General features: G+C 41.3%; 5 protein-coding genes across 5 annotated transcripts; all 5 read left to right on the top strand.

The window, feature by feature from the left end:
- The first annotated feature begins 232 nt into the window (after nt 1–232).
- On the top strand, nt 233–3,217 carry LOC136445908 (zinc finger protein 84-like). The gene is made up of 2 exons (XM_066444133.1): nt 233–327; nt 1,236–3,217. The coding sequence occupies exon 2, from the start codon at nt 1,243–1,245 to the stop codon at nt 2,656–2,658; it is 1,416 nt and encodes a 471-aa protein (XP_066300230.1). The 5' UTR covers nt 233–327; nt 1,236–1,242; the 3' UTR covers nt 2,659–3,217.
- A 1,180-nt stretch (nt 3,218–4,397) lies between these two features.
- LOC136446600 (zinc finger protein 33B-like) lies at nt 4,398–7,169 on the top strand. The gene is made up of 2 exons (XM_066445050.1): nt 4,398–4,548; nt 5,016–7,169. Exon 2 carries the CDS (start codon nt 5,029–5,031, stop codon nt 6,589–6,591), a length of 1,563 nt encoding a protein of 520 aa, XP_066301147.1. The 5' UTR covers nt 4,398–4,548; nt 5,016–5,028; the 3' UTR covers nt 6,592–7,169.
- A 1,110-nt stretch (nt 7,170–8,279) lies between these two features.
- On the top strand, nt 8,280–11,783 carry LOC136446096 (zinc finger protein 160-like). The gene is made up of 2 exons (XM_066444371.1): nt 8,280–8,354; nt 9,330–11,783. Exon 2 carries the CDS (start codon nt 9,337–9,339, stop codon nt 11,104–11,106), a length of 1,770 nt encoding a protein of 589 aa, XP_066300468.1. The 5' UTR covers nt 8,280–8,354; nt 9,330–9,336; the 3' UTR covers nt 11,107–11,783.
- Nucleotides 11,107–11,627, top strand: LOC136445743 (zinc finger protein 239-like). Its single transcript, XM_066443879.1, has 2 exons — nt 11,107–11,323; nt 11,446–11,627. Exons 1-2 carry the CDS (start codon nt 11,107–11,109, stop codon nt 11,625–11,627), a joined length of 399 nt encoding a protein of 132 aa, XP_066299976.1.
- A 1,890-nt stretch (nt 11,784–13,673) lies between the features above and the next one.
- LOC136446281 (zinc finger protein 436-like) lies at nt 13,674–15,657 on the top strand. Its single transcript, XM_066444622.1, has 2 exons — nt 13,674–13,778; nt 14,398–15,657. Exon 2 carries the CDS (start codon nt 14,411–14,413, stop codon nt 15,251–15,253), a length of 843 nt encoding a protein of 280 aa, XP_066300719.1. The 5' UTR covers nt 13,674–13,778; nt 14,398–14,410; the 3' UTR covers nt 15,254–15,657.
- Nucleotides 15,658–16,384: the final 727 nt, after the last annotated feature.

Below are 16,384 nucleotides of genomic sequence, written 5' to 3'. Positions count from 1 at the left end.
AAGTATTGATAGAAAATGATAATTGATAACTGTTCCCGACCCAAGTAGAAGTTTCAGTCGGTCACTTGCAGTGGACGCAAATTCTACCCAGAAATAGAAGTCACGTTGTTTATGCCTTCGTTTCAATATAAAGAACCGTTGATGATAAAAGGGCAAAAGGCTATCGTATCCGAAGTCAAATATCTTACACGGATAATCAAGTTTGCGATTTCACCTTTGACCCACAAGCCCTCACCTCTGACCCCCCGATACGACGGAAGCACAAAGCCTGCCTGAGCCCCGGTTTACGTGACGCGTGAGGAGAAAAAAAAACATCATAGAAAGCAGGTAAGACATAGAAATCACTACCCAAGTATTTTGACAACAAGCGAACTAGTTAAAGGTTATTTCTGTGGAAGAAATAAATCAGTACGATGATAATTTGTAGGCCTTTCCTGGATGTGATTGTAGACTTGAAAGGGGAGGGGGGCGAAACAAAACACTTAGGTACTTCGCCCCTCGTCACTTAGATGCACATCATACATCAGGCAAAGTGGCCGTTTTGTCGGGACTGTAATGATAATGAAAGACAATGTTGATTGTAAAATACTCTTAAGACGCAAATCACGGTTGTGGTTACACCTTGAAGTGGATAGTGAATTCGGCGACCTTGAAGTTGGTAGGTATGAAACTTGAGTTCAGTGCCGCATTGTCCTTGTCTGTCCAAAATCAAAATGTAAAAAAAGTGTGTGAGTGTGTTTGCGTGTGTAGGGGTGGTGTGTGTGTGTGTGTGTGTGTGTGTGTGTGCGTGCGCACGCGCGCGCGCGCGCGCGTGTGTGTGTGTGTGTGTGTAAGGGTGGTTGGGGTGTGTGTGTGTGGGGGGGTGCATATTGGTAGACTGTTCACACTCGAAACTCGCGTCACTCGGTGACTTGTTCGTGACACCTGGTACTTGTTCGGTGCTCCTATTAGTAGAATTAACTCTCCTCGATATACCAAGGATTTTATGTAACCTCCTTGGATATACAAATAGCGAGACTGCGGGTCGAGTATGTGCTGATAAGGACTGGCAGTTACAGCAATTAGGTTAAAAAACCCTCCTTAGTTACAGTAATTTTTAAAAAAATTGTTGCAGGTTGAGTTTTTATTCATTAAGCTGTAACTGTATAACCTGATCAAGTTGTAACTCCTGATGACTCAATATATATTTTTTCCATGCCATAATCAATGACAACATTTATTCATTTTGTCATTAGGGTGGATATGGCAACAGCAGGACATGGGTCTCCCACCGGAATAGTTCAGAACAGCTGTGATGGGTCGCCTATCGGGGTTTCGAAGGATGATTGCGACAGCAAAACTAACACCGCTGAAGACCAGATGCCAGCACAAAAAGTCAACTTGAATAACGCTGGGGAGAAATTCTACATGTGCGGGGAGTGTAGGTACAGAACAACTCGATGGTCTAACTTTTCTGTACATGTGAGTCTTCATACTGTGGAAGACCCCTACCAGGTTGACTCATATGACTATTCTGCAACACAGAAATCTAGCTTGGATAAACGTCTAGCGAAACACACCGGTGGAGAAAAACCTTACAAGTGTAGCCAGTGTGACTATTCTTCTGCACGGAAAGGCAATTTGGACAGCCATTTAACAACACATCCTGGTGACAAACCCTACATGTGTGGGGAGTGCGGGCACCGGACGACTAGGAAGTCTGACTTATCCAAACATATGAGAACCCATACTGGAGAAAAACCGTACAAGTGTGACCAGTGCGACTATTCTGCTGCGCAGAAATCCAGCTTAGATAACCATAGAGCAAAACACAGTGGTGACAAACCCTACATGTGTGGGGAGTGCGGGCACCGGACGACTAGGAAGTCTGACTTATCCAAACATATGAGAACCCATACTGGAGAAAAACCGTACAAGTGTGACCAGTGCGACTATTCTGCTGCGCAGAAATCCAGCTTAGATAACCATAGAGCAAAACACAGTGGTGACAAACCCTACATGTGTGGGGAGTGCGGGCACCGGACGACTAGGAAGTTTGACTTATCCCGACATATGAGAACCCATACTGGAGAAAAACCGTACAAGTGTGACCAGTGCTACTATTCTGCTGCAGAGAAATCCACCTTAAATCACCACATGGCAAAACACACTGGTGAGAAGCCCTACATGTGTGGGGAGTGTGGATATAGAGCCATCAAAATGTCTTACTTATCTCGACATATGAGAACCCACACAGGGGAAAAACCATACAAGTGTGACAAGTGTGACTATTCTGCAGCAGAGAAATCCAAGTTACATGACCACAAAGCAAAACACAGTGGTGAAAAACCCTACATGTGTGAGGAGTGCGGGTACCGGTCGACTTGGAAGTCTGACTTATCCCGACATTTGAAAACCCATACGGAAGAAAACCCCTACAAATGCGACCAGTGCGACTATTCGACAACTCGCAAACCTTACCTAACGAAACATATGAGAACCCATCCAGGAGAAAAACTTTATAAGTGTGACCAGTGCGACTATTGTACAGCTTACGCATCTAACATAATGAAACATATGGCAATTCACACTGAAGGAACAGGCAAGCGGGTTAATGTGGGTATTGGCAGTGCCCGTGTTAAGTCAGACCGCAGCACCGGAAGACTCGTGAAAATATAGCAATGCACTTGACATCTATTTATTCACTGAGCACCTAGCTCGGTTAGGGACGTTCTCTCGGATAGTACGTAGAGCCCTCTTCGAGGAGAGCCCAAGCCGCACCTCGAGCGCCTTATAGAGAACCCGACACTCTCATCGAAAAGTGTAGCGATCCCTCCAAGCGTTAGTGGATCAAACTTTACAGTCGTCCGGGATCTAGGTAGGGTTTAACCTACTGTACAAAACTAAAGTGTTGGAAGCCGGTTTACAAGTTGTTCGAAATAAAGAGAAGGAGATTGAAGTAGATACTTTTGCATTAGTAATGATAACGATGCACTTGAGATCGAGGGTCGCAAAATTGATACTGATATTTTTCGGGTTTTCCCGGTTGCCGTATGTTTGACGTTTATGGATTTATTTGCTGTAAATATTTTTTGATGTTTGCAAAACCTGTTGAATATTAACGTTTTACTGTAATATAATCCCGTAACAATTAAACCAAGTACTCGAATACTCCGTGTCAATTTACTACATCTAATGGTAGCATTTACATGCAATAAAGTCCGTTGACTGTTTTCAACTAAGAGCCCAATGTCTTATTTTAGAAAGATGCTTCCGTCATGCCGGGGTTACATATCGGCATATATGCCGGCCGAACTGTTTGCGGGTACGAAAAATAAAACTGCGTATCATAGAATAGCGGCAAATCATCCTCAGGACTTTTTTCTATATCATACTTTTAATTCCCGTTAAGTGTCCGACTAGGTAATCTGAGGAAGTGTTGTGATAAAAACTTCGTCTGCCAGTTGGATACGGTCTTTGCAACCGTTGGATCTGCTTGGAGATTACGACTAGGTGCCGGTTTGGAAATGGGACCCTGGCATTTCTATGAATGGACTCTACTAGGTGATGTATCCACTTCAAGGCATAGGGAGAAACGGCGGGCAATTTTATTTCTTTATTGTTAAAATGTTGCAGGAAACATTACACCGGTAATTGGGGCAGCATGGGCTGATTGTCGATGTCTCTCATGAAATACAGAACACAACATAGAACAGAACACAAAATAGAACAGAACACAACATAGAACAGAACACAACATAGAACAGAACACAACATAGAACAGAACACAACATGTAATAACAGAACACAACATGTAATAACAGAACACAACATGTACCAGAACACGGCGTATAACAGATACAAACATCCGTATACTAAATGTACCAAAACACGATAAAAAGAAGAAAACACCTGTGTATTGGCTCATTTCTAAAATTATTTTCACTAGAGGCAACGAGGAACTTTGAACAGCGAGTCTGGTGGGTCTAGAGTGCATAAGACACCAATGACATAAAAATGAAGAATTTCCTGAAATTACATAAACCATAATACTATTGTGTAATAACATAGAAATTTGCACAGAATATTCACACTTTGGATGTTATTGAACATCGAACCATCAAAACATCATGCCTCAAGCTTTTTATTTTTCCCACCTGTTTATCATATCAAAATCAAATGCCCAGGTTAGTTTTGATGTTACGGTAAAATCATACATACGCCGTGTGATTTAGCCTCCGTTGCAGACTCCTTCGAATTCCGGCTGTTTTCTTTTTCAAGTCGACTAGCCATAACTTGAAAAATAAACATCCGCAATGGGTCTGTAATTATAACGAAGGCTACGTCCGATTTAAGTGTCCTTTGTAATAAAACGTCGAGAAAAGGATTTAAAAAAAAACCTAACATGTAAGCTGAAGGCACTGCATAGCTTAAGCAGGCATACGGATTCGCCCTTTGACCGCAAATCGACCTACATCTGTTTTAGATATAACCCTCCCATCAGACGGAAGGGCGAAGCTGTCCGAGTCTAGGTTGACGTGGAGAGGGAAAAAATATCACAAGAACCAGGTAGGACTTAGAAATGGGCAACGAAGTGTAAAACGTTCAAGCTTTAGAGTCTGGGGTCATTTCTGTGGAAGAAGAAACTCCGTACGGCTATAATTTATAGCCCCTTTCCGCGGTAGAGATGAGGGGGGGGGGGGTGCAAACCAAACCCAGACGCCACTCACATGCTGGTCATATACATCAGGCAGATTTGAATCCATCACAACAGAAGTCAGCTGAAAACAGTTCCTTAAATCATCATCTGTATTGGATGTCCAAGTTTTCTCTAAAATTCTAACCTTTATAAGTGTGCAAGTGACCTCAAGCTACATAATTTTACCAAGTTCATAATATAATATCCTTAATTTTACCTATATGTACTAAGTCATGTACATTTTACGGTGGTGATACTCGGGATATCTTTCCTGTAAATTAGCAATTTCATTATCAATGACTTTTACAATCAATCTTTAATTTGTTTGAACGACTAGGATAAGACTGAACATGGCAACAGCAGGGTACGGGTCTCCTACCAAAGTTGGACTATGCTGCGATGATGGGTCTCAGACGGCGGTTTCTCAGGGCAACTGCGACAGCAAGGCCAGCGATGCTGAGGACAACAGGGCAGCACAAAATGTCAACTTGAATGACCCTGGTGAGAAACCATACATATGTGAGGAGTGTGGATATGGGTCATCTCAAATGTCTCACTTATCTCGACATATGAGAACCCATACTGGTGAAAAACCCTACAAGTGTGATCAGTGTGACTATTCTGCAGCACAGAGAGTCAATTTGGACAGGCATATAGCAGCAAAACACATGCATGTAGCAGCAAAACACAGGTATATTGCAACAAAACAAACCAGAGAGAAACCCTACATGTGTGGGGCGTGTGGATACAGGGCAACTTACAAGTCTTGCCTATCTAGACATTTGAGAACTCATACAGGAGAAAAACCCTACAAGTGTGAACAGTGTGACTATTCTGCAGCACAGAAATCGACCTTTGACGTTCATGTAGCAACACACACAGGTGATAATCCGTACATGTGTGGGGAGTGTGGATACAGGGCAGCTAAAAAATCTGACTTATCCCGACATATGAGAACCCACACAGGAGAAAAACCTTATAAATGTGACCAGTGCGACTATTCTGCTGCACGGAAATACATCTTAAATGACCATAAAGCAAAACACACCGGTGAGAAACCTTACATGTGTGAGGCGTGTGGGTACCGGACAACGTCCAAGTTTATCTTGTCTATACACATGAGAATCCATACTGGAGAAAAACCCTACAAGTGTAACCAATGTGACTATTCTGCAGCACTTAAAGGCAATTTGGACAAGCATATAGCAGCAAATCACACTGATGAAAAACCCCTCGTGTGTGAGGAATGTGGATACAGGACAATTTTCAAGTTCATCTTGTTTCAGCACATGAGAACCCACACAGGAGAAAGACCCTACAAGTGTGACCAGTGTGACTATTCTGCTAAAGAGAAAGGTGCTTTGGTCAATCATGTAGCATCTAAACACTCCGGTGAGAAACCTTATATGTGTGGGGAGTGTGGGTACAGGGCAGCACTTAAGTCTAACTTATGTAAACACTTGAGAACCCATACAGGCCAAAAACCATTCAAATGTGACCAGTGTGACTATTCTATCGCACAGAAGTCCAGTTTTGACCACCATTTAGCAAAGCACACTGGTGACAAGCCGTACATGTGTGAGGAGTGTGGGTACAGGGCAGTACTAAAGTCTACCTTATGTAAACATATGAAAACCCATACAGGCGAAAAGCCATTCAAGTGTGACCAGTGTAACTATTCCTCAGCACGGAAGTCCAATTTGGACAACCATCTAGCAAAACACACTGTTGACAAGCCGTACATGTGTGGGGAGTGTGGGTACAGGGCAGCACTAAAGTCTACCTTATGTAAACATATGAGAACTCATACAGGCGAAAAACCCTACAAGTGTGACCAGTGTGACTATTCTGCTGCACAGAAATCCAATTTGAAAAGGCATCTCTTAAAGCACACTGGTGAAAAACTGTTATGATTAGAAGGCTAGTTTAGATGACCACGTAAGAAAATGCAATGATGAGAATGAGACTCCCTACATAAGATTTGCCTGGATACAGGATGAGTGACAGATCGATTCTGTGCGGCCCTTCCGAAAATACCTGGTGCTGATAACGTGGTTATCGCGTGACTCTCATGCTCTCGGCATGAGAGAAGCCATGTGAAGTTCAAAAGTGATTCTGAATGTTAAATTTACCCTGATCATTCTAACGTTCTTAGAAGTTAGATGAGTGAAATTTATTTGTTTAAGATATAACTTTAGGATAACTTTGGTTATTTATATAGGGTAACGTAATAGCAACAATAGGGAAAGAGCAACCCTAGTCCGGGCAAGCTGCCCGATATGATGATGATGAACGTAATAGCTGCATGTATCCTAATTGGCATAGTGCATTTAAAGCAAGTTATGTTCATTTGCATATTCCTTACACTTGTAGCGACATGACATTAGTATTTTGTCAAATTTCGTCTATATTCTGTTTAGAGTAGGTACAATCAGTATTGAATATCAGCCCTTAGATAAAACAAAATAAGCGACCACAAATAGATTAGCAATGGTCTATCGCAGTAGTGTTTGTAAACCTACTTGGAAGTTTGGTTACAGGGTTAGACAGAAGGGAAAAGGCTAAGCCAATAAAATTAGACAAGAGATGTAAGAAATCTTCAAAGCAGAACACTTTCACATACCCGACGTCATACACGAATGAGTATATGATGGATAAAGTTAGTATGTATATATTTGTTCATGTGTCTCAAAAAGAGAGAACAAACTAATAAGTGTATAGCATTAGTGTAACAGTATTTAACGTTAGAATGTATTATTTTAGTTTTCCATACTTTCTTCATGTTTTACACTCTTTAGACCAACTGTAGTCTGTATTTGCATTTAGCCCTCTTAGCATAAATATGCAATAAAGATTATTATTATTGTTGTTGTTGCTATCTTTATTATTATGGCTATTATTATTATTTTTCTCTTAATCAATTCATCAGAGCCTGATGTTGCCATCGATTTACGAAGAAAGGCGGCTCAATTGTTACTGTAGCAGCATCTCTTCACCCTAGGTCAGAAATATCAATGCTCGAGACAAGTATTGACTTCACTGACCCATTAGGAGAATTATTAATAATCACAAGTACTAAGTCTATTTGGTACAATCATCTACCCACCCGAGAGAGACGTTTGTGAGGTATGTGTATTTGTGTGGTTCATCTGCTTATACAGTGTAATAGAAACTTACCAAAATTGATTCTCGCTGGGATTCCGTTAGTTGAGATCGCAGTAAAGCTCGTAGATTTAGACCACCAATCCTGGTAAACGTCTGCATTTCCTTCAGAAACAGACTAGAATAGAAGCAAACGTAACGTTCATGCTGCGGTACGAAGGAACCAAACATTGACAACATGTAAAAGAAGGCCTAATGTACTCTCCAAGCAGAGGTTGAATGGGCAGATCGTCACCGTTTTATCATATGCCGTCATTTTTTGTCGCTAGCCCATTCTAACCATTAGAATGGGCTAGCGACAAAAAATGACGGCAAATGATAAAACGGTGACGATCTGCCCATTCAACCTCTGCTTGGAGAGTAGCCTAATGTTCAATCTAAAGCCGAACGTTTTACACGGATAATCAGGATACATGACCTTTGACCTTCATTTTGTTCACCTCTGACCCCAATAGGACAAAGCGCGAAGAACGGGTCCCGGTTTCGTGGAGACAAAAAGCATCACAGGAAGCAGGTAAGACTGAACAGCGAGCCGCGAAGCATTTCAAACGTAGACGTGATAGTTTAAGGTCATTTCTGTGCAACATAAACGACAGAAAGATGATGGTTTATGGGCCTTTTCCGGATGTGAATATGGTGGAAATAAAAGGGGAGGGGGGCGAGACCAAACAAGCGTGTACGTGTGGCCCCTCGCCACCAACTTGCACGCCATGCATCGGCCAAAGTGGCCATTTTGAAGAATATAGAATGATATAAATCTGATATATAACGCCATATAGAGACATTTCATGGTTGTCCAGTGCAGACAAAGGAACCCGTTACATTTGTATCTTTGCCATATAAAGCTCACCTTTGAAAGCAACAGATAATTTTGCTTCTTCTTCTTTGCTACGGGGGAAAGGGGGCTGTTGTTTTGAGCTAGTCCCATTGTTTCGAGTTGTGGAAAAAATTACTTTGTATCTACTACATGGATGTGCCTTTTGCTGTTTTAAATGCTATTGATGCGTCTACTGTGTGCATCAAATGTGACGTGATTACAGCAGAAGTTGTAAAGCATTGGGTTGAAATTGTATAACCTGATGTAATTAGAACGCGAAATACTTTGATCTAATCGCTTACATTTCAATTGTGACTAGAACACTTTCTTCCATTTTATGGTAGAATTAATTCGTAATAAAGAATGGTTCTCAGCAAGCTTGGCAGAGTCTTTAGGTTACCAGTAAGTGATCATCATGGTACTAGTAAGGACTAACAGTGATTAAGTTGCAAATTCGAAATAAGGCTATCTACTAGTATATGCGGGTACTAGCTAGCAAAACAATATTTCTTTTTATCAGTAAACATGCCAAAATTCTTTTGGATTGAATTGTGATACATTATGTTGAGATTATATAGCCAGATAAATGAAATACATTGTTTCCTAGATCCTATAAATGTTCCATATTATGACCGATGGCTCTAATAATCATTATTTTTTTTCATAATTTAGGCTGGTCATGGCAACGGGACGACATGGGTCTCCCACCAGAGTAGATCAGAACTGCTATGATGGGTCTCCAACCGTGGTTTCCCAGGTTGACTGCGACAGCCAAACAAGCAATGCTGAAGACCAGACGACAGCACCACCAGTCAACGTCAGTAACACCGCTGAGAAACTCAACATGTGTGAAGAGTTTGGGTACAGGATGGCCAACAGAGCTAACTTGCCCCAACACATGAGAGAACATCCGGGGAAAAAACCCTACAAGTGTGACCAATGTGATTATTCGGCATCATGCAAATCCAATTTGAACAAACATCTGCTAGTTCATACCGGTGAGAAACCCTTCATGTGTGGGGAGTGTGGGTACAGAGCAGCTCATAAGCATCACTTATCCGACCATATGAGAGCCCATACAGGAGAAAAACCCTTTAAGTGTGACCAGTGCAACTATTCTTCAGCACGGAAGTCCAATTTGGACAGCCATCTAGCAAGACACACCGGTGAGAAACCCTACATGTGTAAGGAGTGTGGGCACAGGTCAACAACAAAGTCTAACTTAGCTAGACATATAAGAGTTCACACAGGAGAAAAACCTCACAAGTGTGACCAGTGTGACTATTCTGCTGCACAGAAATTCTACTTAAAAGAACATAAAGCAAAACACACCGGTGAGAAACCTTTTAAGTGTAGGGAGTGTGAATACAGGTCAGCTCGAAAGTCTGACTTGTCTAAACACATGAAAACTCATAAGGATGGAAGACTTTACAAGTGTGACCAGTGTGACTATTCTGCAGTACGGAAATCCACCTTAGCTAACCATAAAGCAAGGCACAGTGGTGAGAAACCCTACATGTGTGCGGAGTGCGGGTACAGAGCAGCTCAAAGATCGTCCTTGCGTGCACACATGAGAACCCACACAGGTGAAAAACCTTACAAGTGTGACCAGTGTGACTATTCCGCAGCACAGAAAAACCACCTGAACAAGCATATGGCAACAAAGCACACTGTTGAAAAACCCTACAAATGCGACCAGTGTGACTATTCTGCTGCACAGAAATCCTACTTAAAACAACATAAAGCAAAACACACCGGTGAGAAACCTTTTAAGTGTAGGGAGTGTGAATACAGGTCAGCTCGAAAGTCTAACTTGTCTAAACACATGGAAACTCATAAGGATGGAAGACTTTACAAGTGTGACCGGTGTGACTATTCTGCAGTACGGAAAGACTATTTAAACAAGCATATGGCAACAAAACACACTACTGAAAACCCCTACAAGTGCGACCAGTGTGAGTTTTCTACAGTACGGAAATCCACCTTAAAACATCATCTTGCAAAACACCATGGTGAGAAACCACACAAGTGTGAAGAGTGCGGATACAGTACAGCTGTCAGATTTAACTTATATCGACATATGAGTACCCACATGGGAGAAAAACCCTACAAGTGTAAGTCTTCTAACTATTCTGCAGCACAGAAAGTCGATTTGAGCAAGCAAACAGTAGCAAAGTACACTGGTGACAAGCCCTACTTGTGCGGAGAGTGTGGATACAGGGCGGCACAAATGTTAACCTTGTCTGAACACATGAGAACCCATCCAATTGAAAAACCCTACAAGTGCGACCAGTGTGAGTTTTCTGCAGCACGGAAATCCACCTTAGATGAACATCTTAAAAAACAGCATGGTGAAAAACCACACGTGTGTTATGAGTGTGGATTCAGTACAGCTTATAGATCTAAATTAAATGCACATATGAAACTCCATACAGGATTGAAACCCTAAATGTGTGAGCAATGTGACTATTCTTCAGCACGGAAAAACAATTTGGACAGGCATATAGCAGCAACACACAGCGGTGAGAAACCCTTTTTGTGTGATAAGTGCGGGTACAGGACAGTAGAAAAGGCTACGTTGTCAAAACACATGATAACCCATACAGGTGAAAAGCCCTACAAGTGTGACCAGTGTGACTATTCTGCAGTACAGAAATCGACCTTACGTAACCATAAAGCAATACACACTTACACAGCGACGACAAACCCTTCATGTGTGGCGATTGTGGATACAGGGCAACCAAAAAGTATACCGGTACTTTATCCCAACATATGAGAACCCATACAGGTGAAAGACCTCACAAGTGTGACCAGTGCGACTATTCTGCTGCACGGAAATCTACATTAGATGATCATAAAGCAACACACACCGGTGACAAACCATATCTGTGTGGGTACAGGGCAGCTACAAAGTTTGGCTTATCCCAACACATGAGAACTCATACAGGAGAAAAAAAACTACAAGTGTGAACCTTTACAGCAAGGAAATCGACAATGGACGTCCATCTAGTATAACAGACCGGCGAGAAACCATGCATGTATGGAAAGTGAATGTACATGACAGCTCGGAAGCTTGACATATCTTGCGGCCCTCGACCTACAACTTACAAGAACCCATACAGAAAATATCACAAATGCGACCTGTGTAACCATTCTGCAGCTTACAAGTCTATCCTGTCTCGGAGTATGAGAAGGCTCACGTGTTAGCAGCTACTATTGCAGTGCTTGTAACCATATCGAAGTGACATTTATTACCCATTTATTCTTCTCTCATGATGATGATGATGATTAATGATTCTTCCGGATCCGTTCATTATCTGTAGTTTCTCTCTTTTGATGCCAATGAGAGGGCAAATGTGTTGTAAGAATATATGATATATACCCAAGCCCGACTTTTCTCGAGAAAATGTCAAACTAAAGAACTTTCTTTCACCATATTCTTACTACACGCTCCATGAATATGTTAAAGTCTTTCAGTTACGAGAATAATTATTAGCCAAACTAGTATTTGTTGTCCAAGTATCTATTATTTGCAACAATACATATTTGTAATCTGATTGGAAGAACAGTTTACCTGTTGGTGTTTGGTATGATAATGTACATATGCTTAATAAGTTGTAAACAGGAACTGATTGTACAAAGTAGTTGAAAGGTAAACGTTAGCGTTGCATGCATGAATGTACGAGCGTCCTTTTTCTGTTAATACTTTGCTTTGATAAAGTCGGTGCCTATTGTTCATACTAATGCTACGGTCACATTTCCAAGCCGGGGCCCGGCCGGGCTGTTTGAGAAAACAAAGAATATAAGACGCAAAAGTTTTGTGTGTTTTGTTGTCTTTAATATCATAGTTTTCGTTCCCACAAGCTGCCCAGCCGGGCCCCGGGTTGGAAATGTGACCCTAGCATTAAGCGATTCAATACATGTATATCTTTTATGCCTTCAAATTTGTATTCCGTGTGTTGTTTTACATGATAGCCATGTCCTTAAACGGAATTTATCAAGGTCTGAGTAAATTACAAACGATACCGAATTCACAGGTATGAGTGTTCTTGGCCCTAATATTTCAAATTGCGATTATCAATTTTCGATTTTCCAATCGACAAAATTGATTGATTCTGAGCGTAACATGTTTTCCGTGCAAATGGACAAACCGTATCAAACACAAACGTGTTGTCAGAGGTCAATAACGTAATCTGGGAATTCATGAAAGAATATTCACCTGTGACCCACGACAAAGTCATCTCTGACCCCAATTTCACGGAACGACAAAGCTGCCCGATCAAAGATTAGTGAAATTTGAAAATAAATAACAGATTCGCATGAATTGGCCCTGAATTGCACAAAAATCACACACAATACTAGAGGTATATTACATTACCAGGACAGTTAAAATCATTCATCACTAATATCACTAATCTAGGTAACTAGAATTGTGTTCGACAAAAACCTCAAGATGATAGTCTTGATTTGTGTCAGTTAATAATTGACGTCCACGTTCTCTCAACGTTACTAACTTTATTAGTAAGTAATTTTACACTGGTGAAAAGATAGACTTTATGTTGTATACAAGCAAATTGTTATTTTTAGTCCTTTTATAGATCTATTTACAGCCATTGACTCAATTAAATCATTTAACACACCGGGAACATTTTGTTTTCTTATCTTTAGTCGTTTTTCGTTGCAAGGTATATATCAGAGGTGGTTAGCGCTACTAGCAAGCAGGGGCCCTGGGGTTAGTTGAACGGTAAGGCGAGTAAGTCTCGTAGATTCAGACCAAGCAATCCAGCTTAGCATTCATTTCTTCTACTAAATGTCGCCACTTTTTAAATAGAAGCATCAGTGATTGATTTAAACAGAACTGAACATTCTCAACAGTGGTCGCTGTAAAGTTAAAAAAAAAAGGTTGACAAAATAGGAAACTCCTGACGTGGTATCCGAAGACAAATTTTGTTGTTGTTGTTGTCCTTGTTTAACATGTTTTCAAATTTTCTGCATGGATAATCAGGCACACGGGTTGAACTTCGACCCACTTCCCGTTAACCTCTGACCTCACAATACGAAGGACGAACAAAGCTTCCCGAGTCCCGGTTTACGTCGAGAGAAAAACACCATAAGAAGCAGGTAAAATGGAACAGCGAGAAGCCAAGTATGTTTATATCGAGAAAAGGTGTTTGAGGTCATTCACATGGAAGAAAACCCACAGTGCGACGATAGTTTATGGGCCTTTTCCGGATGTGAATATGGTGCATATGAAGGGGGAGGGGGGCGAGACCAATTAAGCAAACAGACGTACGACCCCCCTCCCCTTACATGTACGTTGTGCTGCAGGCAAATGTTGAAGGATATACAACCATGTATAAAGACATGCAAGGTCAGCTCATCAGTAAGCATATATACTTTATGATATGTAACAAATATCCACTTCTATAACAGGCGGTATCTACTAGTAAGCTGTGAAATTTCGATCTCAGTCTGACAGTGGGCAAAGCATAGGGTTTGTACAGTTGCAGGGCAATATACGCAGGTATGTTGCAAACTTAGATGAACATTGAATGGGCCATGAGCATGGCAGTACACTTTTTGAAGGGGATAGTATTTTGTGTCTTTATTAGTGTTTATTCATACCCATGTTATCATCGTTTAGTAGAGGAGACTGTTACCCCAGCCATTCTATTGTGGACTGTTCTTATCCACAGCAAAGTCACTGATCTCGATATTTCAAACTTATTCTTTTTGATAGGGTTGACGTAGCAATGGCAGATTTCAAAAACTGCTGTGAGGGGTCTCCAACTGATGTTTCCCACAACTCCACGGAGAAACCCTACATGTGCGGAGAGTGTGGGTACAGGGCAGCACGAATGTTAACCTTGTCTGAACACTTGAGAACCCATACAATTGACAAACCCTACAAGTGCGACCAGTGTGACTTTTCTGCAATATGGAAATCCACCTTAGATTATCATCTAGCAAAACACCATGGTGAGAAACCACACAAGTGTGATGAGTGCGGATACAGTACGGCTGTCAGATCTAACTTACGTCAACATATGAGAAAGCATACAGGATTGCAAGCCTACGTGTGTAACATGTGTGCCTATTCTTCCGCACATAAATGCAATTTGGACAGGCATATAGCAGCAACACACAGCGGTGAGAAACCCTACATGTGTGAGAAGTGCGGGTACAGGGCAGTAGAAAAGTCTACGTTGTCTAAACACATGAGAACCCATACAGGTGAAAAACCCTACAAATGTGACCAGTGTGACTATTCTGCTGCACGGAAATCTACATTAGATGATCACTATGAAGCAAGACACACCGGTGACAGACCTTTTATGTGCGGGGAGTGTGGATACAGAGGAGCCCTAAGGTCTCACCTATCCCAGCATATGAGAACCCATACAGGAGAAAAACCCTACAAGTGTGACCAGTGCGACTATTCTGCTGCGCGGAAATCTACATTAGATTATCATAAAGCAAGACACACTGGTGACAAACCATTTATTTGTGGGGAGTGTGGGTACAGCACAGCTAAAAAGTCTGACTTATTCCGACACATGAGAACTCATACAGGAGAAAAGAACCTACAAGTGTGAATTTTTATAGCAATGGAATCGACCTTGGACGTTCATCTTGTGTAACACACCGGCGAGAAACCATGCATGTACATTATGGAGAGTGAAGGTTCAGGACAGCTAGGAAGTTTGACGTATTCCGACCTACAAGAACCCATAGGGTAAAAAGCATCAGAAATATGACCAGAGTAACCATTCTGTAGCTTACAAGTCTGTCCTGTTAACGCAATATGGAGTACAGCTCTAGGGTCTAACGTATCCCAACACAGGAGACAACATCTCACAAATGTAACAGATATTCTGTAAGTCACCATTTCCGTTAAGAATTTGTTGCATACCTTTGACTTTTATGCGAATACCCTATTCATACGGTTCCAGCCAATAAAGTCACGTGAATGACGTATCAATTTCGTCATTTTACGTCATTATTGCCCCAAAAATTGTCATATTTTTAATTCCACATATTATGTCACTTATACATAATCGTCTTAGAATTTGGTGGTCATACGATAAGTAATTTAGGTCCCAAGTGGAGGGCCTCAAAGCCAAGTTATGGAACTAAGCAATTCCGAATTTGGCACATGTAAATATAGTTATGTAGTCAGTTTCATAAACTATGGTCATTTTACGAATGTCTGTATACCTGATCAACACTTCTTGGAAACTAACATTTATTGGATCAAAACTAAAACGCAGTGTTAACTTGTGAAAACTGTATAACGTAACACGACCTATTTACGTGCAGAACCTATTTACGTCCGGTTTGGCTCATGTCCACATGTCGCGGTGTATTATGCCAAAGCCTGTTTTCATGAGCAATAAAGAACATCATAAGTATGATCCTTAGCCATCTCTTTAATTTTTGCACAGCAAAACATAATGGCCATGCGTTTACCACTTGAACACCATGTGCCGCGCATGTGGGGGAAATTTACAGATAAACATTGTTTTTTTCCATTGCGTTAAGCAAGTGGCCGGACAGACATAATGATTTTACTATCATTCGTCTGCAGACTACTTTGGACAGTTACTGTGCATTTTTTTCTGGTCTATGTTCTTCAAGCATAGCGCTAGAAGGGAAAAGATTCAGAAGTGGACGATAATGGGTTACCCTAGCACAATTCTTCATCATATACCTCAGTATGAATACAT

The sequence above is a fragment of the Branchiostoma lanceolatum genome, chromosome 12 (genome assembly GCF_035083965.1).
Source record: "Branchiostoma lanceolatum isolate klBraLanc5 chromosome 12, klBraLanc5.hap2, whole genome shotgun sequence".
NCBI classification, from domain to species: Eukaryota; Metazoa; Chordata; class Leptocardii; order Amphioxiformes; family Branchiostomatidae; genus Branchiostoma; species Branchiostoma lanceolatum.
Note: the sequence above shows the minus strand (reverse complement) of the source record. Positions and strands in the feature narration are given on the sequence as shown.

Bases quoted from the DNA above. Each gene is read 5' to 3' on its own strand.
- LOC136446096 (XM_066444371.1), top strand. From the start codon at position 9,337: ATGGCAACGGGACGACATGGGTCTCCCACCAGAGTAGATCAGAACTGC.
- LOC136445743 (XM_066443879.1), top strand. From the start codon at position 11,107: ATGTGTGAGCAATGTGACTATTCTTCAGCACGGAAAAACAATTTGGAC. The intron at 11,324-11,445 runs GTAACCATAAAG...GAACCCATACAG, and splicing joins AGTACAGAAATCGACCTTAC to GTGAAAGACCTCACAAGTGT.
- LOC136445908 (XM_066444133.1), top strand. From the start codon at position 1,243: ATGGCAACAGCAGGACATGGGTCTCCCACCGGAATAGTTCAGAACAGC.
- LOC136446281 (XM_066444622.1), top strand. From the start codon at position 14,411: ATGGCAGATTTCAAAAACTGCTGTGAGGGGTCTCCAACTGATGTTTCC.
- LOC136446600 (XM_066445050.1), top strand. From the start codon at position 5,029: ATGGCAACAGCAGGGTACGGGTCTCCTACCAAAGTTGGACTATGCTGC.